Source organism: Panthera tigris, chromosome B2 (assembly GCF_018350195.1).
Source record: "Panthera tigris isolate Pti1 chromosome B2, P.tigris_Pti1_mat1.1, whole genome shotgun sequence".
NCBI lineage: Eukaryota > Metazoa > Chordata > Mammalia > Carnivora > Felidae > Panthera > Panthera tigris.
In genome coordinates, this window is record NC_056664.1 from 150887036 (window position 1) to 150910219 (window position 23184).

Below are 23184 nucleotides of genomic sequence, written 5' to 3' on the forward strand. Positions count from 1 at the left end.
CACGATTGGAAAGGGGTTTGTCTGTCTTTAAAATCTGTCATTGAGAATCCCAGTCACATCTGTACGGCATTAAGGGAAAACGCCAGAGGGCATCTCTCTCTAATTAGTAAGCGGTTGATCAGTACTCATTAAAAGAAGAGTGCATTGTTGTTATAAAATCTTATGTTTTATCTATTTATATTTAATTTATTATAAATTCGTAATTTATAATAATAATTCATATAATAATAATTTATATTTAGTTTTATATTTTTCTTCCTTAGAAGGTTTGGTGGTTTTTAAAAATGTGAAAACCCTTTTCTCCTGCAGGAGTGTGGGGTGTGTTTATTATTAGAAGACAGTGCCTACTTACTCCCCCCTCAAAATGTGATTTTCATAAAATAATTTCATAAAATCTAGTACATCATATTTTAAAGTATAAACAAAATTTCCCTTTAGAGTAGTTGTTGTTTCCTGTCAATATTTTCATCGTGCAGTGGCAACAGTTGTGTAGGGGGAGGACTGTCAGTGACCAGAACAGAAAATCTGGGGGCCTTCAACGCCAGGTATAAAATTATTAGACCCTATCGCTGTCTTTTCGGAGCAGTTTGGGGGGGGCGTCATGAGTGGAGAAGAGCACTTCATAGTAGAGACTAGGGACACTTGACATATGGGTTACCTCCTGCGTAAGGTCCTGCTCCCCCGAGACGGGCCTCCTGGGACACTGCTGTCTGACTCAGAGTGCTTTGATGAGAAACGGGGCCTCTCACACTGTGACCAGGACTGGAGATAGAAGCAGCGGGGTCCCGATAAAAACATGTCTTTGGTCCTTCTGCCTAAACTCCATTATTTCCAAACATACCAATACAGTATTGGTGTTAGTATTATTCTGTTATTCCGGAAAGTAAACATTTACCTGACCTAAAGGTGGTGACAGAATTGTCAGATTAAAATGCTGTAATCATTCTTTTCTTTGGTGGGAGATGGAGTGGCAGAGTTCTTTGAATCCAGTTTTATTAGATTCCCGGCACTGCCCAGGACATACTGCCTTTTCCCATGTGTGCTGTCAGGCTTCAGAGGCTTATGGGTCCTGAGAAAGACACAAGAAAGATGCTTATGCTAATTTAAAAACAGAAACAAAAGAACCTACGGGATAAACTTAGGGACCAGGTATTGTTTAAGTAATTTTTTCTATTTCTTTTCTTATGTGATTCTCTCTCCATATTCGCTCTTCACATGAGTGATTTCACATTGATTCCCATGATAAAAAAAAAATCTTAACCATGAAAGAATTTTTACATTACAGAACATTTCAGTTCCAGTATATAAAGTTTACTAAAATTTCAGACTTTGTTAGTGTGATTTATTTGCAGCCATATTGATGACTTTATTACATAACCAGAATAACAGGAAAAATTTCTGTGAAGACAGGAACTCGTCCTCACAATTGATCTTTACTTTTTTCCTTTTCAACTTTGTGGCTTTCTACATGAAGTTAAGATCATTAGGACGTTATGTGGATGGAACTAAGAGGGTATTATGCTAAGCGAAATTAGAGAAAGACAAATATCCTGTGACTTCACTCATATGAGGACTTTAAGACACAGAACAGATGAACACAAGGGAAGGGAAGCAAAAATAATATAGAAACAAGGAGGGGACAAAACAGAAGAGACTGTTAAATATGGAGAACAAACTGAGGGTTGCTGGACGGGTGGTGGGGGGGATGGCCTAAATGGGTAAGGGTTTAAGGAATCTACTCCTGGAATCATTGTTGCACCATATGCGAACTAACCTGGATGTAAATTTTTAAAATAAATAAATTACTAAAAAAAAGACTATTAGGACGTGAACATACAGTGTTGCTACCGCCAGTTTACTTCCGGTGATGAGAATGGAGCGTGTTCTGTGTCGTTTGCTTAGCTGTTATCCCACGTGTGTTGGAAACCACGTATGTTCTGCAGTGCTGCTCCAGGAGTATCGGTGGTGTTAACAGGGCTGTTCTCCCAGTTTTCTTTTGACTTGTGCTTAGTTCTTGAGAGAAGAGTGTGGGAATCTGCAGATGTTACTGTGGATGTTTTTATTTATTCCCTCAGTTCTGTTAGTTTTTGCTTCAGATATCTTTTTTAACTTTCTAAAAGTTTTATTTTTTATTTACTATTTGAGGGAGAGAGTGCACGTGTGCACACGAGCGGGGCACGGTGGGGGCAGAAAGAGAGAGAGAGAGAGAGAGAGAGAGAGGGAGAGAATCCCAAGCAGGCTCTGTGCTGTCAGTGTGGAGCCCAACCCGGGGCTCTGTCTCATGGCTGTGAGATCATGACCTGAGCCAAAATCAAGAGGCAGGTGTTTGACCAACTGGGCCACCCAGGCGCCCCTGCTCCAGATATTTTTGAACTTCTATTGTTAGGTGCGTATATGTCGAGGATTGTTATGTTTAGTGGTGAATTGACCCTTTTAACATTATGGGATTTCCCTTAAAAAAAATCTGGTAATACTCCTTGTCTTAAAGTTGGCTTTGCCTGATACTGCTGTATACACCTTTAAGTTACCACAGTTTGCCTTCAGATAGTACGATACTGCATTGTGTGTGATGTGGAAACCTCATAGCAGTGAACTTTAATTTTCCCCGTCATTTTTGCTGTTATTATTTTATGTCTTCTGTACATTTTTAAACTTTTTATAGTGCATAGACTTTCATGTACCCTTGCCCCAATTCCCCCCGCAAAGATGACTGTAGTAAAGTATATGTTAATTCATTAGTATGTTGTTTTTTGTTTTTTTTTTAGAGAGCATGAGTAGAGGAGGGGCAGAGGGGGAGAGAGAGCAAGAGCGAGCGCGAGAGCGAGCGAGAGAGGGTCTAAAGCAAACTCCACACTCAGCACAGAGCCTGCCGCAGGGCTCAATCCCATGACCCTGGCATCATGACCTGAGCTGAAACCAAGAGTTGGACGCTCAACCAACTGAGCCACCCGGGTGCCCCACATTAAAACAATTTTTATCACTTTTACCATTTTTTTACATTCACTCATTTGTTTGTATGTGTGTATAGTTTTATGCAGTTCTGTTCTGTCAAGATACAGAATTGGTCCATCACCACAGAGGAACTCTCTCATGCCATCACTTTGTACCCTGCCCTCTGGCTCTGTCCCCTGTTGGCCGCTTGTCTGTCCTCCATCTCTGCATTTTGGTTTTTTTGAGAGTGTCACAGAAATGGTTGGTCATGTCAAGAATATTACCTATAATGTATAATCTTTTGAGATTATGCATAGGTTTTAAATCTCGTAATATGTGATTCTTATTTTTACTTTAAACCAGGGGTTGGCAAAGTTTTTTTGCGAAGGGCCTGATGACGGTAAATACTTTGGGCTTTGAGGGCCCTTGTAGTCTCTGTAACACAGCCCTGCTGCTGTCATGCACACGTGACAGGGTGGAGCTCCGAGAGTTAGCTGTGTTTCAATAACGTTTAATCTCCTTGTCTCATGCCACAGAATTTGAATTTTATATTATCTTCCTGTGCCACAGAATATACTTTGATAATTTTCTGGTCATTTGAAGTAATGCGAAAAGATTTTAAGCTTTCAAACTGTATAAAAACAAGCAAGCCAGATTTGGCCCATCAGCTGTAATTTTCCAACCATTATCTTCAATAGTAAGTTGCTTTTGAGAGGAGTTTTCAAATGAGAAGTCTTCTGTCTGCCATTTCTGGTGTAGATCCAAATTTCCTTTAGTGTCATCTTTCTTCCTTTAGAGAACTTGGCTTTTACATTTCTTATCATGCTCATTTCAATTTCCTGGTTTTTTTCCCTGAAAATATCTATATTTCAGGAGTGTAATTTTGCTGTACATAGAATTTTAGGTATTTTTGTTGTTCAGCACTGTAAAGACGTTATGTTGTCTCTGGCTTGTGTTGGCTGTCATGTGGTGACAGTGGCCCTTCTTACTGTGGTTCCCCATCTGTAATGAGTGTTTTTCTCTCTGGCTGTTTGTAAGATTTTCTCTTGAGCACTGGTTTCAGCAGTTTGTTTAACTGAGCTTTGGAGTGGTACCCTCAGTGTTTATTCTGCTTGGGGTTCTCACGCTTCTTGGATCAGTGAGTTTATATTTCCTATCAAATTTGAAACAAAATGAGCATTACATCAACATTGTTCTCTGTCTCCGTTGCTTTCATCTCTCACACTGGGCCTCCAGCTTACGTGCGTGATTTATGGCGCATGTGCTCCTTGCATACCAAGGAGCACTTGCTTTTTAAGCCTCTTATCTCTGCTTTGATTTGGGTATCTCCTGTTGGCTTGGTTTTCAAGTTCTGTGAGCCTTTCTTCTGCAACATCTAATCTGCTGTAACCCATCCAGTGAAATCTTTGTTTCAGATATTGTGTTTTTCAGCTGCTGTTAAAAAATCTTCCATTTCTTTTTTTTTTTTCCCCTGTCTTCACGTTTGCCTTTAAAACCTTAAATTTATTCATAGGAGCTGTTTCCAAGTCCTTGTCCACTAACTCCCATCAGCCCCATCATTTCTGGGCCTGGGTCTGTTTACTGAGTTTCCTCCTTATAAGAGGGCCACGGGGTTCTGCTTATTCTCACGTATTTCTGCTTTTCTCATGTCCATTGTATTTAGATTGTAAGCTAGAAGATTTTGGATCACTGAAGGGTATTGTCTTGTGGTCCGTCAGGCAGTTAATTTACCTGATCCTTTAAATTTTACGCTTTATTAGGATGGGTCTGTGGGAACTTCACTCTAGAGCTGGAGTGGCCCGGCTCCTGACTGTTGGCCTTCCTGGGCTGTCACCTGAGTGCTAGGTGCCTGATGAAGTAAGTCTCTGCACATTGGCTGGTAGGACTCTGATGTCACGGAGCTCTGTGCGGGCTCTGGTGGTTGCTCAGTGGGGCTGGTCAGTAGTTGTCTTGTCCAGCCTCCCTGAGTTTTGCTCTAAACACAGAGCTCAGTTCTCAACGAGGACCTCCGTGCAGAGTTTAGGAGCCCCTTTCTGCATAGGGCCAAGTCTTTGCTGTTCTGTGTGGCGTTCCCAGCTGTCCTAGCAGTCTTGATCTACAGGCTCTGTCTCCTCATCTCAGAGACTTTCTTGCTCTGCTCGGGCTCTCCCTCCCGAGGCCACAGTCTGCACAGGCCTCTGTCCAACTCGAGAATGCAGTGGCTTCAGAAATTTGTCCAGGGGCGCCTGGGTGGTGCGGTCAGTTAAGCGTCCGACTCTTGATTTCGGCTCAGGTCATGATCTCGCAGCTTGTGGGTTCGAGCCCCACATGGGGCTGTACTCTGATGGTGCGGAGCCTACTTGGGACTCTCTCTCCCCTTCTCTCTGCCCCTCCCCTGCTTTCGTGAGCACACAAAATAAATGAATATTTTTCTCTCTCAAAATAAATAAATAAACTAAAAAAAAAAGAAATTTGTCCAGATATAGAGGTGTCGGTGGGAACACTGGCCAAGCAGCTCTGCCCCCACCTTGGCCACCTCCCACCCTGCTCTAGTATCAGGGGCGCTGATGAAGTCAGCGCCAGTGTGATGCCAGTGTGATTCTAGTTCCTTTTTTGGTGCCTCTCTTTTCTCTGCAAAGTTTTAATGATAGCTTCTTTACCCTTTATGTTTACAAATTTTTCTCCTCTCTGTTGTCTCTGTTTCTGTTATTAGAACTGCTAAGAAATGGATGTTTTACTTCCTAGGATGATACTCTGTGTTTCTTAATCTTCTAATTCCTGGTTTGTTTTTCCTACACTGTGGGAACATTTCACCACTTCATTGTCAACATATGGAAAAGTTTCCATCTCTACTTCCTTTCTCCATCAAGGCCTGGTGCCCCAGTGAGTCCTCCACCTGTCTGCTCTCTGCAGACACTGTCTGTCCGCCAGCTCCTCCCTGGCGGTCAGCTTTCTGCTTGGGACCCCACGTCGATGGCCCACGTCCCTCCCGGCCTTCCTCCCCCAGCCCCTGCTCTCTGCCGACCCCCACATGTGGGAGGTCCTCACACTGCATTTGACCCCTTTACACCCAAGTGGTCCCATCTACTTGCAATGCTCTAGAAACTATATCCATGTTGACAGATACAACTTTTACTTTTTTCTAGCTCAGGCCATTCTGATCAATTCTGTTTGTTCCTTATGCCCTTAAAAACTACCTCCCCCAAATTCCTCCCTTACTCCTTTATCAAAAAAGGACCGTGTATGTTTGTTCTGATCTCGTCACAGTTTGTTTATGGGCTTGTTTGTCTGATGTCCCTTGTCCCCGTTTGCTGTCAGCTGAGCTAGCAGAGACTGTTCAGGTGGCATTTTACTGTGCCCTGCAGATTCTTAGTATAAATTAGGTGATTCGCGATCTGATTTTTGAGTATATGTTTAAAATATGACCATTTCAGGAGTATTTCCACTTAGCAAAGCTTTCCTTAGAAGAGGACTGTAACGGTGGAATTTCAGACACAGGAGAAAGAGTGATGGGCTTTCAGGTCCCACAGGCAAGCAGCCTTCTCTGAGCCCAGTCTGACCGGCAGGTGGGAGCCACTTGACTAAAGTGAGATTTAGAACCAAAGGCGCCTCTCACCCCACAGGTGTAGACCCTGAGTCTTAAACTCGCGCAGCCGCCGACACCGGAGGCCTGAGCCAAAAAGCACGGGCACTGGATTGATAGGCAGGCGCTTCAGAGTCCCCAGTTTTGGGTATAGCTCGGATGGCTGGTCTGTTGGGTACTCCACCTCCTCTGATTATATTGAGGTGCTTGGCTGGCAGCTCTCCTCCGTGTATTCTGTCTGGCCAACTGTGTGCTGTTTAGACGGCCAGGTGGTGTCATGGCCCCAGACCGGCTGCCGTCATTCCCGCCTCCTCCCATCCTGCCTTCATGCCCGTTCTCACTTTACTTCAGGTTCTGACTGTCTCCTAATGAAAAGCTTAGCTTACATCACTGTGAAGCCTTATACATTTTAGGAAATGGAAAAAACTCAGGAAGGTGCCGAAGCAAAGGCAAAGTGTGTCCTCCTTTACCGCTCTGCCGACGGAGAGGCCGGCCAGAGCCGTGCACGCAGGCAGCCGTCTGCGGTTGGGGGGGGGGGTCACACTCTTCCCTTGCCATTCTGCCCTCCTTCTCCCCCAGCGCCCTTCTAGGGACCCCCACACAGCTGGAGGAGGCTGGTGCTCTCCTGATGGGGCGGCCAGCCCCGTGGGTAAATGGTCACTGTCCAGGCCACTGGCTCATTAAAATCCTAGATACGTGTACACAAGAGAGTATGTTTGGGGAACTTTTTTAACTTTTTCAGGACTAAGGCCACATATAAGCATAGATTAAACTAGGAGTATAAAAATATTACAGAACCCTAAGGACAGATCTCTTTCTTTAAAAGCCTGAGGGATGTTATCAAACTTGGAAGTCCCAGTAATTGAGAGGTTGTGATCAACATTGCTTCTCCTCACTGTCTCGCCCCTTGCCCGCCGCTGCCCCAGCACACGCCTGGGGAGGAGCGGTGGGCATAAGCGAGGCAGAGTTTTCCTGGGGAGGGACTGCCAGTGTGGACACTTCCACAACTTTGCTCCGAGAAGAGGTGTCTTCGTTACATACAGAAGATCGTACGCAGTGGAGCCGTGTGTCCGTCCTTTGGGAGTAGCAGAAGACCAAGTTTGATTATGTCTTTTTTTTCCTTTTTCCGTATAAAATGTTACAGCTTGAAGGGAGGTAAACTAGCAGAGAACTTTTCTCAAGTTCTTCACTCCTTTGCACGCGCAGCCTGGCAAGTCGAAAGTCTGAGAAATCAGCCTTTTCTTTTAGGAATTACCAAACTTAATTTCCTCTTCTCTTTTTCTTGATTTTTAGGCATTTAAGAAGATTATTTCATTTCAATTCAGACACACTGAATTGTTGCCCATGTTTCTGCTGTAGTTTCAAAGTGCATGCCAGATTAAAACCTCTGAAATTTTGTTTTTCCTGTTAAACAGAGTTTTATTTTTTTAATTTTTAACATTTTTAATTGAAGTGTAGTTGACATACGATATTCATTTTAGGTGTACAACACAGTGATTCGACATTTATATAAATTAAAAAAAGCTCAGCATGATAAGTATGGTTACCATCTGTCACCATACAAGCTTATTCCCAAATTATTGACTGCATTACCTACTCTCTACTTTCGTCTTCGTGCCTTATTTACCTTGTAACTGGAAGTCGTCTCCTTAATCCCTTCCGCTATTTCATCCACCCTTCCCACCCCCCACCTCGTCTCTGGCAACCTCCGCTTTCTCGGTATTTATGAGTCTCTTTCTGTTTGTACATCTGTTTTGGTTTTTTTTAGATTCCACGTACCAGTGGAAATTATATGGTACTTGTCTTTCTCCATCTGGCTTGTTTCACTTAGCATAAGACCCTCTACATCCATCTTTGTTGTTGCAGCATTTCATTCCTTTTTATGGCTGGCTGATAATTCCTCTGTGTTTGTGTGTGTACCTTTATCCATTCGTCTATCGGTGGACAGCTTGGGCTGCTTCCATGTCTTGGCTATTGTAAATAACGCTGCCACAAACATAGAGTTGCACATATCTTTTCAAATTAGTGTTTTCATTTTATCAGGGTAAATACCCAGAAATGAAATTACTGTATCACGTGGTATTTCTATTTTAGGTTTGTGACGAGCCTCCATACTGTTTTCCGTAGCGGTGGCAGCAGTTTCCACTTCCACCAACAGTGAATAAGGGTTCCCTTTTCTCCACGTCCTCCCCCACACTCGTTGTTTTTGTCTTTTTGATTCTAGCCATTCTGACAAGTGTGAGGTGGCATCTCATTGTGGTCTTGATTTGTGTTTCCCTGATGATGAGTGACACTGAGCATCTTTTCGTGTGTCTGTTGGCCATCTTTGGAAAGATGTCTGTTGGATGTCTTTGGAAAATGTCTGTTCTGGACCTCTCTCCCATTTCTTAATCAGATTGTTTGATTCTTTAGTGTTGAGTTGTAGGAGTTCTTTATATATTCTGTATACTAACCCCATATTGGATATGCTGTTCGTAAATATCTTCTTCCATTCAGTAGGTTGCCTTTTGGTTTTGTTGATGGTTTCCTTCACTGTGCAGAAGTTTTTTTAATTTGATGAAGTCCCAATAGTTTATTTTTGCCTTTGTTGCCCTTGCCTCAAGAGACAGATCCAAAAAAGTATCGCTCGCACCAATGTCCAAGAGTTTATTGCCTCTGTTTTCTTTAAGGAGTTTTATAGAAAAATCTCTGAAATTATGTGGCACCCCAGATAACAGGCTGAACTCTAGGATTTTTCAGCAGTATCTGTTTCTTTTAAGAGGATCTCAGGTAGCACTTTACATCTAGCTCTGGGTTTTGGAAGGATTGCGGAGTTTAACCGCGTCTGTGAGAGGGATAATTTGAATAAAAGTGAAAATGCTGCCATCTGAATATTTAGGTTTGGAAAAGTCATTAACCAGACTATAAAACTTAATTCTTGTAAATGTTGACATTTTCTAGCTACCGTGCACTGCCCTTGTGGCCTCTCATGATAGAGGAAGGAAGTGAGGACGCACCTTGGGTGTCCCTGTTGCCCAGCAGCTCACACGGGGAGGGGCAGAACCCACAAAGTGATTTAATGCTCCTTTACTTGCCCTGCACCTCAGAAAAATACTCATGTATTAATATCTCTGTCACTTCCTGTATCCTGGCCCACAGCTTCAGATAAAAGTTCATTTAGGGAGTGAAAGTTCAGATCAGCAGGGCGGCTTTAACTTTAATCCTCTGGCTAGCTAATTTGTTATGTGATAGAAATTGCGGGTTTTCATATTCAAGCCTCTGTGTGGTCAGTAGCTGACAGGTACTGCGTTTTCAGCAGCGTGGTTCACTCTTGTTCCGTGACTGTATTGTGTGGTCAATGAAACTCATTGGGTTTAAGTCAGTCACCTTAAAAGCAAAAGCTTTTGTTCTTTTGTTAATTAAGAGAAACTTTGTTAAGGGTTAATGTGGACTTAACCCTACTGGCCTAAATCGTGGAGAAAAGAAGGAATTTGCTGTCTGTGCTGATGAGAATTCTGGAGAAGAGGGGGAAGCCGGGGTCTCTGCTGGTCTTCGGCCCAGTGCGTGCCTTGCACAGCAGCAGGGTGTATGGATCCTGTTGAGCTGGTCTCACTGGGCTGGGCAGCTCTTCCTGGATGGTAGCCGAGTAAGTGACTGCTGTGTGGCATTTCTCTTGGAATATGTGTCCAAAAACTGACTTCTCTAGGTCTTAACAGGGGAGGAAATAAAAGACAATGTACCTGGTGTTGTTTAATAAAGGATACCAGTGCCTATCATGAAACTGCTTTCTTCTCATGTTATTTGGAATTAAAACTCTGAGAAGTCAACCCCAAACCCTTATATTTAGAGATTTGGAGCAGTTGTAGATGAAAGATGACATAAAATGTGGTTTTGTAAATGTTTCAGTCTTGCTAAGGAGACAGTCGGCAGACTAGGCGCGTGCCGGTGGTTGAGTGTCCTCATCCAGCGAGACGCCGAAAGCCGGTGACGTTTGTCTTGGGTGTGAGAGAATGCTCTCCTTTTGGAAATAGTGGCTTAGAACACCATTCGCTCAGCTGACTATTTTTTAGGGTGGTGAACACCTTGGCCAAGAGAATTACGTAGAAAGTGGGTTGGGTGTTTTTGTTTGTTTTTTTAGCAGCCGTAAGAATACTATTCAGATTTTCTTTTTTTCTTTTTCTTTTTGTATGTGTGGGATTTAGGCTAAGTTCAATATGTTCATTAAAGTTAGTAAGCATCTGCCCTGGGACCATGACGACGACTCTCTCCTGGTCCCAGGAGCTCGGTCGGGTGGGCAGTGATGAGGGGAGTAAGCAGGCACGTGCAGTGTCGGCCAGAGAACCGTGGTGGGGAAGCACGCAGGTCTTGAGTGGAGGAAGGGGAGAGGGGAGGGGTGTGGACCACATCCACATGTGGAGATGAGAAAGGGCATGGTGGGGTGGAGGATGGGAGGTGCTCTAGCCGGGGAGCAGGATGTGAGCCAGAGCTGGGGTCCTCGGGGGCCCAGCCGAGCAGCACACAACCCCAGGCACTGGTGAGCCAGAGACCTAGGGGTGCTGCAGGCCCGCCGTGTGCAGATCTAGGTGAGGACGCCAGGGCACACGGCGTGCGGTGGGGCGGGGGCTGCGGGGCTCTACGTGCTCCCAGGTCTACACTCTTATGCTGGCACCTTGGGCTTTATTGTGCGATTTCCATTTAGGGTGTCAGCCTGGTCTAACTTTCATTGTAAAAAAGCAAAAACCAAAAAGCCTGCATTTACATGGACAATGGCTTGGGTGGGGTGAGTCTGAAGACAGTCTAAGCAGGGCTGGGCCGTGTGGGGAAGGAAACCAGACCTCAAAGGGTCAGGGGGTGGTCAAGAGGGCCCTGGGGAAGGGGAGGCAGGCGTGGAGGCAGGAGGTTTGGGTGCTGAAGAGACAGCAGCCCGGAGACCCCAAGCTAGGCGAGTGTGTGCAGTAGGAGAGCCACCTTCCACCTTTGCTTACGGAGTAAGGTAGAACAGAAGACAAACTGAATTTTTTTCTAATTTCTTTTTCAAACGTTTATTTATTTTTGAGAGATGTAGATGTGAGCAGGGGAAGGGGCAGAGAGAGAGGGAGACACAGAATCTGAAGCAGGCTCCAGGCTCCGAGCTGTCAGCACAGAGTCTGAGTGTGGTTCGAACTTGCGAAGGTCGAGATCATGACCTGAGCCAAAATCGGACGCTTAACTGACTGAGCCCCCCACGTGCCCCATAAACTGAATTTTTAATAGCAGTTAATGATCCAGCATACAGAAATGCCTGTTTTATTTTTTACTTTATTTATTTATTGACAGAGAGAGAGTGAGCAAGCGAGCACACACATGAACAGGGGAGGGGGGAGAGATAGAGAGAATCTTAAGCAGGCTCCACTGTCAGCGCAGAGCCCCACAGGGGTCTGGATCCCATGACCCTGGGATCGTGACCTGAGCCGAAATCAAGAGTCGAATTCTAAACCCAACTGAGCCACCCAGGCGTCCCAGAAATGCCTTCATTCTATATTATTCCTACCAGCTTTTTGAATTGTCTAATGTCATAGTAGTCTTGATAGTTGCATTAAATAGTAGATTGAAGACCAGAAAGGACTGTCCTCCCAGTTTTCACTAAATGCTATGTGGAGCAGTGTGAGGGCCCAAAAGGAAGGACATTATAGGAACCATCTAGGTGGTTACCTCTGCCCTCCATCATTGCTTACTTACCCAAGTTATCCTGCCGGCTCTCCCACCCCAGAGGTTCTTGTTCTTGTTGAAATGGGATCGGAGGGTACGGAACTAATTGTTGGATGCCTGAGGTCCCTCTCAGTGACCTTGGATGTAAGGACTCCCTGTACTCACCAGCTTGAAATTGGTGCCCGGGGGAGCTGGGTCTGTCTCACTGTTAGCCTGGTGACGAGTGTCGGTACTCATGCGTATCTATTGATCCGGCTGTCTCTACTCAGATGGCGCCAGCACCTGCCCCACTGTCAAGGAGTGGTTTGTGTACTCTGGGAACCCACTGAGGCACCCGGACCTCGTCAGGCCTCTGCAGATGAACATTCCAGGTACAGACAGCTTTGGTTTCAATAAATCAAATCTGTTCACCATTTGATAACAAATCCAGTAATGGATCCATTGTGGAAACATATTTTTCTAGAACTGCGCGTAAGCCAATTTTCATTTTAACCCTGGGCCCAAGAGGAGTGTATCTGTCTAACAACATTCAAACATAGCAGAGGAAAGGGCGTTCGACAGCTGGGAACAGTCTGGGCCAGTCTGCTGCCTGACTGCCTCACCCCACCTGTGCTCTGTTCAAGGGCCGCACTAGGGGAGAGCGAGCCACTCCGAGAGGAGCATGGCTGCGGGTCTGAGCCCATTGCTGCCAGATCCCCAGGCCTCGTGCCTGGTCATCACTCAGTAAATGTCCACCAAATTCACAGGGTTGGGTTCTTGATATTCTGATTAAATTAACTCTTGTCTCCTCCCTACCCCTGGAAGTGTGTTTTGATGAACTGAAAAGGGAAGAGAAAGGGAAGTTATTTCGGCTGGAAAAGTAGATTTTCCTTCCACGAGTGTTATCTTAAAACCCTTAATGGGAGGGAAGGAAAAACAAAGTCCCCTAGAAATTAGCTGAAGTCCTTTCTTCCTGTGAGTTCTTGGTACCTACACAAGAGCACGGATTTATGACTCAGGTGGTGTTCTACACAGAGGCAGGTCCAAGGGGGGGGGGGGTGAGGGCTTATTTTTAGTGTCCCTTGTCATTGTTTCAGAGAACAGATATTTTCTAAAATTTTGATAATCCGTTTTTGTATGCATTAAATTCTCTCATGCCACTATTATTTTTAATCACATGGGCCTGTAGTTTACCAAATAAGGATGTGAGCACTGCAAAGTATTTTTCTCCTAAATAGAATTGTACTGGGGGAGAAGGTGAGGAAAGTTATTATAGAGAATATTTCCTTATTCTCTCAGTCAGTGATAGACGCACACCTAAAAAGGTACTTATCAAAAAAACAAATGAAGATGAATTGACATTTGTGTTTACAGCAAGAAATATTTTGAAAGGATAACCAAAATGATTTTTCAAAAATGTTTTATTATTTCCATCTTATTGTGTCTTTCCAAAAATAATATGAAAAGGGATTATTATAGTTTTCTAAATGGTTTGAATTAAAGAGAATATTTGGCTATTCGTCATTATATTATGAGTTAGTTTTAAAGGCCACTCCCTAAAATGTTTTAATAAACTCTGGAAGTCATAAAATTATCACAGAGACTCCTTCTGGGGCTTATGCAAAAAGTCTCCTTGGCACGACTGGCCCCACAAGGTTCTGCCTGTGATGCAGACCCACGCGGGGCAGCGTGCCGGGCTCTGCTCTAGGAAGAGCTCGTGCAGAGGGCCGGGTCTGAAAGGCTCCTTTGTCCCCCATTGCCAGTGACCTGGATGTGGTCCTGAGCTTCCATTGCTGATAATGTACATGAGTCGCTCTGCTTGTCTATGCTTGTGTTAATGATACAAAAATGACAAAACTTTAAATTTATTTTTTGAGTGAGAGAGCATGTGCAAGTGGGGGGGGGGGGAGAGAGAGAGAACAAACGGGGGAGGGGCAGAGGAGGGGAGAGGGGGGAGAGAATCCCAAGCAGGCTCCACTGTCAGCCCGGAACCCGCTGCTGGGCTCCATCCCATGACCCTGGGATCGTGATCTGAGCTGAAATCGAGTTGGACACTTAACCGACTGAGCCACCCAGGCGTTCCCCCCTCCCCCCCGCCACTTTTTTAACAAGATTTTTTTTTTAATATTAAATACTTTTCTGTATCCATGAGGAAACATGCCAAATGGTTTTTAAACTAAAATGGAGGAACAGACTGTCCATGCTTCTGTGACAGGCGTTTTCCGAAGCTGAGACTACATGTGGTTAAAAACCATGGAATCCTCTGACCGGGGCTTTCCTTACACCTACATCAGAAGACTTGACACCTGTAGGTGCCTCTCATGTGGGTGTGAAATGCCCCTGAGGTCTGATCAGAGTCCTTGTTCCCAAGTGAGGCCAGTAGTGCTGTCGGTGGAAGGAGTGTCACCTCAGGACACACGTCTGATTTTTCTTGTTCTCCTGAGAGAGCTTCAATCAGGTTGATTCCATAAATGTTATATTTTCAGTGAATCTCCTGGTAGAGAGACCAGAGTGTTTTTCTCTTAAAGGCTTTCTTCTAACAGCACATTTGATACAGCTTGCTTTCTTAAATAGTGGAAATAAAACAGAAATCATAAGATATTTTTCAACAAAATGGAAAGGAAACAGGGGAGCAGAAAAATTGCAGAGGTTACCTAAAAAGGAGAAAGAATTAAAACTGACCAGTCAGGGAGCAGAAAAGTAAATGTCATCACTGGCATATTTTATTCAGGTTGCTCACTGATCTTCCTGTGTTCCCCTGTGTGTGCAGGTTGTAGACAGTCAAATGTCCCCTGTGTGTGTGTGTACAGGTTGTAGACAGATGTCCCCTGTGTGTGTATGTAGGTTTTAGACAGTCAGATGTCCCGTGTGTGTGTGTGTGTGTGTGTGTGTGTGTATTTGTGTGTGTGTGCAGGTTGTAGACAGTCAGATGTATGTGCGAATGCCTAATCTGTGTTACAGGGATCACGTGTTGCTACGTGTTACAGCTCTCATTTATCTCACCACATATCGTGAGACATGCTGTTTCCAATGATGCAAGAAGGGTGTACCTTGAAATCTAGCTTCCTTTCCCCAGACATAGCTCTTGAAGAGTCTGTGGACATGCAACCCGCTTTCTTTCTTCTTCCTCACTTACCAGTGTTCTGCATTTCGTGGAATGAGTCTTGGAGCAAACAACGGGCAGGCATTAGAAATAGCATTTTTATCTCCAGAATTGGAGATTTTTTTCCCTTGGACAAAGTAGTAGTGATTTTCTCCCCCCCCCATTGTCATTTTTCAGTCCCCATAAGCATACCCTTATTTTAGAAACCTGGGACAGCTGATTATAGACTTCTAATTGGCAACTTGTCTACCTGCAGTTTTTGTCAAGTGTTGTTCAAGAATCAGTAAATAAACTTAGTATTTCTGGCTATATAAGGACATTTTACTCACCAAAATCTTTCAGGTCCTCTTAGGAGACTTTTACAGAGTGAAATGACATGAAATGGTACATTTCCTGAAAGAAGGGCTGTGTTTAACTCATGTCTCATTTGCTGGGAAGTGGTAGTGAAGCTTTCTGATTTCAGCCTCTCTTCTGTATACTGTTGACACTTTTCATCTTGACACCTGATGGGTGCAGATCAAGAAAGTTGTCAAATGTTGTCAGCTTCTATGGGTGGTGAGTAGAAATCCCCAGCTGCCATCGGATGCACACCAGGTGAGGAGGTGATGACAGGATGGCCCACTTCTGGAACTGCCTACCTGAGATCTTGGATCAAGAGAAATGGGTTTGGGGGGCCGTGGTGGTTCAAGTCAGTGAGGTGTCTTGATACAAGCGTGGGTCATGATCTCGCCTTTGTGGGATGGAGCCTCGTGCTGGGCTCCTTGGGATTCTCTCTCTCCCTCGCTCTGCTCCTCCCCCGCTGTGTGCACATGCTTTTCTCTCCCTAAGTAAGTAAGTAAGTAAGTAAATAAATAAATAAATAAATAAACATTTTTAAAAAAGAGAGAAATGGGTTTAAAACCTCAGTTGTGGTTTTCTTTCCATTTGTAAAAATAGTTTGAAGATTTGTCGGATAATGTGTTACAAATACACATTTGAGTCATAAGCCAACAGTTGAATTTCACACTGCTTTTTATAGCCACATTCACTGTATTTTGAGTGCATTAGGTAGATGTGGTATAACAGTGTCGTTTCGCAAGCGTGAAATTAGACATTTCATCCGTGTACGTTTAGAGCTGAATATGTTATTAATGCATTCTACTCTGTTTATAGCTGAATGATTTTTTTTTCCTCATTATAAATAGGCTGTTGAAGTTTACCCAGCCATAGTGAGGATTCAGTTCACATATAAGTCCTCAGGGATTTTAATTTTGTTTTATTTTGGCCAGGAATGCTCTATTAAACAAATATTCATGTAAATCAAACTCATGAACTAATAAAGTCTTCCCAGGTAAACATGAGACATAAGATGTATTTAACTTTGAGAACCCTCATCAGTCACATCCTGACAGTGGGCACAAACCAGACAGGTGTGTGGTTTTTATCACCCTAGTGATGTGCAAGGGAGATAGCCATAAGATAAGTCTTAAGACACAGCTATTGAAATACATATTTCCATATAAAAAGTGTACACAATGGCCATGGCTTAGAGTCTCAAGAGTGTCTTTACTCAGTCGTGTTCACTGCTGTAAAAACACAAACAGAACCATTGCTCTATTGCTTTGTTACTCAAGAGGTGCAGCCAGCAGCCCTTTGCCAACAGTGGGTCGTCCAGGTATCTCTCGAGAAGGTCTTCACCCTTGCCATTCACAGAAGTGACTTCCTTCCCTAGCCCTCTGCCCCACCTCTGTGGGCTCGGGTCCCCCGGAGGGCTCCTAGGCTTTCCTGACCATCTGTTCACACAAAATCTTTTACCAAGTCACATAAGCAGGTTTTTGAAGCTGATGTGTTTTAGATGCGATGCTAGTTGATGACCTAAAGGTGAGATTGATTTTTTAGGTCTGTGGCTCTTTGAAACATCTCAGCTGCCCATGGAGCTCTGGGGGAAGTCTAGGGGCCACCCTTGATCTTTTCTGGCCCAGTCTTGTCTGTCCCCAGGAGTGAGGGGTGTGTGTGGGTGTGGGTGTGGGTGTGGGTGGGTGTGGTGGAAAGAGAGGAGCTCTGAGCTGATCTGCCTTTCAATTCTGATCAAAATAGGTTTCATGGGGTTTTTTTTTAATAATTTTTTTAAGTTTATTTACTTTGAGAGAGAGCATGTGTACATGAGTGGGGGGAAGGGCAAAGAAAGAGGGAGAGAGAGAATCCCAACCAGGCTCTAAGCCATCAGCATGGTACCTGACATGAGGCTCGATCCCATGAACCAGGAGATCATGACCTGAGCTGAAAGCAAGAATTGGACACTTAACCAACTGAGCCACCCAAGTGCCCCCAGATTAGGTTTCTTTTAATTTTGGTTTTCATTTTATTTATTTCAGAGAGGGAGCACACAAGTTGGGGGGAGGGAGAGAGAGAATCCCAAACATGCCCCATGCTCCGCACAGAGCCCAATGCAGGGCTCGATCCTACAACCCTGGGATCATGACCTGAGCCGAAATCAAGAGTCAGATGCTCAACCAGCTGAGCCACTTGGGCGCACCTTAAATTGAAATTACTAACAGTATCTTTTGTGTTAGGTAGGCCCAACCTCTTGGGTTATCATACCAAGGTTAAACACCACTTTGACTAGAGTCAGTTTACGAGTAGAAGAGAACTAATGTAAATGATCCTTCAAAGAAATTCACCCTTTGTGGCTTAAGATGATGAAATGTATCAACTGAGGAGTATATCTGTGGATAGTACTTAGGAAGAGAACCAACCTTATAATTACAGCTGTTACATGGGGTCATCAGAGGGTCCCCTTTACAGCCCAGCGAGTACTGCTTGTGGCATGAAATGATGACAGCTCCAGAATATGTGGTCTTGTATTAAAGACAAAGACCCTCACGTTCTGGAGAAGGCTGTGGTGGTGTCTTACCTCCTACATTAACATGCAAATGAGTGTTCAGTGCCTATTTCTGACTGAATAATTGATTGAATTTAGGATTAAAATTCTCTAATTTCTGAGGACATGATTTTTCAAACTGGTGGTTTTCTATAATCTATTTTATCATTAGACCTCAAGAACCAATTTAATTATTGGTAAGTTATTCTTGTTTATGTAATTGATTTTTTAGCTTTTTTTTTTTTAAGTTATTTTTGTCTGCGTAAATTATTTCTTAGCTGTTTCGTGGTATTCAAACTTTGCCTGCACCAGAATCACGTGGAGAGCATGTTACAACAGATTGCTGCCCCCTGCCCCCTGGAATTAGATTTAGGAGGCCTGGGGCAGGGCCCCAAGAATTGGTAATTTAAAAAATATACATATTTATTTATTTTTTGAGAGAGAGAGAGAGAGAGAGGCAGGCAGGCGGGAGGGGCAGAGAGAGGAGGAGACCCAGAATCCGAAGCAGGCTCCAGGCTCCGAGCTGCCAGCACAGAGCCCAGCGTGGGGCTCGAGCTCACGAACCGTGAGATCATGACCTGAGCCGAAGTCGGACATTTAACCAACTGAGCCCCCCAGGCACCCCAAGAATTGGCAGTTTTAACAGATTCCCAGATGACGCTAAGGGTGGGAGTAACTGCCATCAGCATGTCACATTGTTTGTTCAGAACATCTCATGTTCATTACTGCCACAATACTTGGCTCTAAATATATCTCATGAAGCTCATTCTTCCTGTATTAAACTCTTATGTGTAAGCAAATGAAACACAAGTAAAATCTTTCATTGTCCATCCCCTTGCATTGTAATGGGGACTTGGCCTCTTAGCTGGGTGGGTAAATGCTTTACATGCACTGAAAAAAGGACCAGAAGCTATGTTTTAAAATATGGCTATATCTGAGTGACAGGGTTGTCGATGATTTTTATTTTTATTTTATTTATGCTATTTTTTCCTAAGTTTTTTACAATGCATGACTTGGGGAGGGTAGAGTCAGAAAAAATGTTTTTCAACTACTTTAGTATATTTGAAATAACTGTGATAATGGGATATTCATCCCTTACCTTAGATCAGGGCTTGGCAAACTTTTTCTGCAAAGAGTTAGATGTAAATATTTTAGACCTTGGGGGCAATGTGGTCTCTGTGCTGCTACCCAGCTCTGCATTCAGACTGCGCAGGGAGCCACAGGCAGCACAAGAATGAATGAGTGTGGTGCTGTTTCGATAAAATTTTATTTAGGGACATTGAAATTGGCACTTCATGTAATTTTCTCACATTGAGAAATATTTTTCTTTTGATTTTTTTCGGTCATTTAAACCTCCGAGAACCATTCTTAGTTTATGGGCCTACAGAAACAGGATGAAGTGCATTTGGCCCATGGGCTACGGTTTGCTGTCGCTGCAAGATGATTATTTCCCTGAAAAGCGTGTTTCTGGGAAGTCATGACTGACCATTGTGATCACCTTGGAGTAGTATCTCTGTCTTATTAACTAGCGCGGGAGATTGGGTCTGGGTTTTTTTTTTTTTTGCCAGTTATCTTTAGTATTTTCAGTCTTTAAAGAGAAAAATGATTTTTTTTTCTCCCCAGAATAATGATAAATGTTTTTTGATAGAGGAAACACTTCAGCCATTTCAGAAATGCAGGTGACTTTGCTCGGTTGTTTCACTTTTGATGGTGGGAGATACACAACTGAGAATGTTAAATCATACTGTGAGCGATATAAGGAAAAAAGAGCTTCCTTTTTGAGTCATTTAATTCTGATGCCATTTGGTTACTGGGTTTTAGACCCCAGCTGTCCTGGCTTTTCAGGCATGACCCTACAGAAATGCCCAGCAGCTGCCCGTACAGGGACCTGGCTCGGCCCGGAATCTGTAGCTCTGTCTGCCAGCACCAGCGAGGCCTCTGTCCTTCCTGCAGACCCACACTGTCATTTGTTGTGGTTTAAGGAAATGAGTAACGGCTGTCTCTTTGTTTTATTTTACCCTAATAATTTAAACGTATATGTAAAACATAGAAATGAAACACTAAAAATTATGTTAGGAATTTCTGCTTACTAGTTTTAGGGACATGCTTTGGAAAGCATGGGGTCCCCAGATGCCCTGCACCCACGCCTGCAGGCTGTTCAGTGCACACTCCAGGTACTCTCAAGCTGGTGGAGCGGGCTTTCTGCGTGTAGGACCCAGGAAAACGTGGTTTTTACATTTATATCTGTCTTTGCAGCGGGTTCTTTTTACGTTCAAGTTTGGAAACTGCTGGTTAGGGGAACAAGAGAACACGCTAACAGGGTCAGTTGGTGGCCTTTCCAGCAGCGTTTCATGTGGCTGTGTTGTTTCTCACACCCTGAGACAGGGCCTTTGACACATACTCTGAAAAGCACTCCTCACAACGCAGGATGCAGCGCAGGTAGGAAAAAAGCCCTCATTTCCCTCAAAGCACCGCCTTTAAGAAAAGAAGAATGTTCTCAATGAAGTACATACGTGCTGGCCTTTTAGGGTTTGTTTCTTTTAACCAGGTAGGTCTGTCCATGTTTACTTTCTAGCTCTTTAAGCCCTAAAGCCCAAGGATGTCAGAAAGAGAAGAGAGGTTAGTGTCTTTTATTCTTTTATTGTATTTCTACAAGAAGCATGTGATAACTTGGTGGTGCAAAGGATAATGATAAATGGAGTTTGTGCTTTTACCTAGGGGGAACCCCTAACTTGAAATTACTGTGGCTGAACCAAGACGCAGGGATACAAGCCCGGCGCTTGGACGCGCTGCTAGGCTGCTTCGACCTCTCCTCCTCAAGAGAAGAGCTGCAGGCGGTGGAGAATCCCTTTAAAGCGCTGTGCTGCCTCCTGACCTACCTCTTCGTGCAGGTGACCTGAGCTCCTCACTCTGGGTGCTGCAGTGGCTCCTCACTCCTGCCCTTGCCTGTGGGAGGGTGGTGGCCTGGGGTGTGGCTGCGGACTCTTTCCCGTGCCATCTTTCCAGCATCTACCCCACGAGCGCTAGCCCCCCGCGGTTCTCTAACTAAAACACGGGTTCCATGTTGGCACACATGTCAGAGGCCCGTCTGCTGTCGGACCTGGAGGCTTGCAGTGCACGTAAGTTTAGTGAAGGCTGGGGAGACCTTGCAGGTGAGGGAACCTGCTTTCACTTTGCTTATGCTTTCCAAGCATTTTGACTCATGTGGTGCCTCCCCTGTGGCTGTCACTGTCTGGGAGGTGGCTCCCGTCCTGGGGTCCAGTGTTGTGGTGAGAAGGCCCAGGGTTCCTGGCAGCTTACTTCCACTGTCCGAGGTGCAGTCGCTCGCTCCTCTCCAGATGTTTACTAAGCACTTCCCTACCCCAGTCTGGGACGCGGTACGGTTACTCCCTGGGGTTACTGGGGCATTGCATTGTGGGACACATGAAACGTGTTTTGTAGAAGGGCCCAATAAAGTGTCCACTAGGATCACTGTCGTCACAGTGTGTGTCCTCCTTGCCCAGATAAACCCGGGGTTGGAGGCCTCGAGTTAGGGTGCAGTGCTAGGTCTTGATTGGTGTTCCTCAACAAGTTGGACAGTTTGTTTCTTTAGTTTTACACTTAATGTGTGAGAATTATAAAGGCGCATGAAGGTATTTGCCTTTTTAAAAAAATATTTTTTAAGGTTTATTTGTGAGACAAAGAGACGTACGGCACAAGCGGAAGAGGAGTGGAGAGCGAGGGAGAGACAGGATCCGAAGCAGCTCCAGGCTCCTGAGCTGTCAGCACAGAGCCCAACACGGGGTTGATCTCACAGACTGCGAGATCGTGACCTGAACCAAAGTCGGGTGCTTCTCGACTGAGCCACCCATGTGCCCTAGTGCTTGCCTTGTTAATAGTTGCCCAAGTGCAGGGTAAGGAAGGACTGGATCACTCCCTCTCCCACTTCCCTTCCTTGGCTGTATTATTTTTAAATGACTTTTGTCTCACTTTTGTCACAGCAACAATAAAAAAAGACCTTTGCAATCACTTCTCTATTTCTTTAGCCCACTTAGAGCTCCTGTATTCTCAACCCCTTTGAGCCATCTTGCCTTCTACTCTGGGCTCCGATGTGACAGATCTTGGGTCTCTTTCTTTGGCATAACCATCAGATTTTCCCTTGGCTGGAGTAGAAAGTTACATGACTGTTTCTCAAACCTGAATTCACTTTATGAATTATTGATTATCATTAAGAAACTTATTCTTGGGGCGCCTAGGTGGCTCAGTCGGTTGAGCGTCCAACTTCGGCTCAGGTCATGATCTCACAGTTCATGAGTTCGAGCCCCGTGTCAGGCTCTGTGCTGACGGCTCGGAGCCTGGAGCCTGCTTCGCGTTCTGTGTCTCCCTCTCTCTCTCTGCTCCTTCCCTGCCTCACACGTTGTCTCTCTCTCAAAAATAAATAAAGATTAAAAAAATTAAAAAAAAACTTATTCTTATCGTGGAATTACATTTCAAGGGCACGTTACACTGATTTTTCTTTTTCTTTCCTAAATTTTTCTTTTGTCTCTGCCAGTCTATAGCTAGTTCTGCATTTTGCATTTTGTAAAAATGTGGTATGGCTAAATAACTCACAGAGATTTTACTGCTTCATTACTGGGTTCACATGCACCAGTGTAAACTTTAGTTTTTGCATTACTGGTTTTTTTAAAGCTTTTTTTTTTTTTAATGTGTATTTATTTATTTTGAGAGAAAGAGTGTGGGGATGAGAAGCAGAGACAGAAGAGAGGGAATCCCAAGCAGGCTCTGCAGTGTCAGTGCAGAACCCAACATGGGACTTGATCTCACGAACTGTGAGATCATGACCTGAGCCAAAATCAAAGAGTCGGACCCTCAACCGACTGAGCCACCCAGGGACCCTGCATTACTGTTTTGAGTAGAAAGTTCCGTTATTTGTACCAGACTTAGAAATATAGATGGACAGAAGATAGATTTTTAAGTATAAAACTGCTTTTCTTTTGATAGTGTTTATTACATACACATGCATTATCAGCTCACATTTTCGGCTGCGAGGGGGCCATAGTGGGGACTGGGAATGGTGGATAACCAAGAGCTATAGCTTCGCAT

The 23184-nt window shown here is 44.3% G+C and overlaps 1 protein-coding gene across 9 annotated transcripts in view; it reads left to right on the forward strand.

The window, feature by feature from the left end:
• Window positions 1–23184, forward strand: part of FAM120B (family with sequence similarity 120B) — a 94904-nt gene that overhangs the window by 16565 nt on the left and 55155 nt on the right. For 8 of the 9 annotated variants that reach the window (XM_042987563.1, XM_042987565.1, XM_042987566.1 and 5 more), the window contains 2 exons: window positions 12430–12531; window positions 20821–20993. In XM_042987563.1, coding sequence (XP_042843497.1) covers window positions 12430–12531; window positions 20821–20993 — 275 coding nt within the window. The remainder of the gene's footprint in view (window positions 1–12429; window positions 12532–20820; window positions 20994–23184) is intronic. The other variant, XM_042987567.1, reaches the window with a different exon arrangement.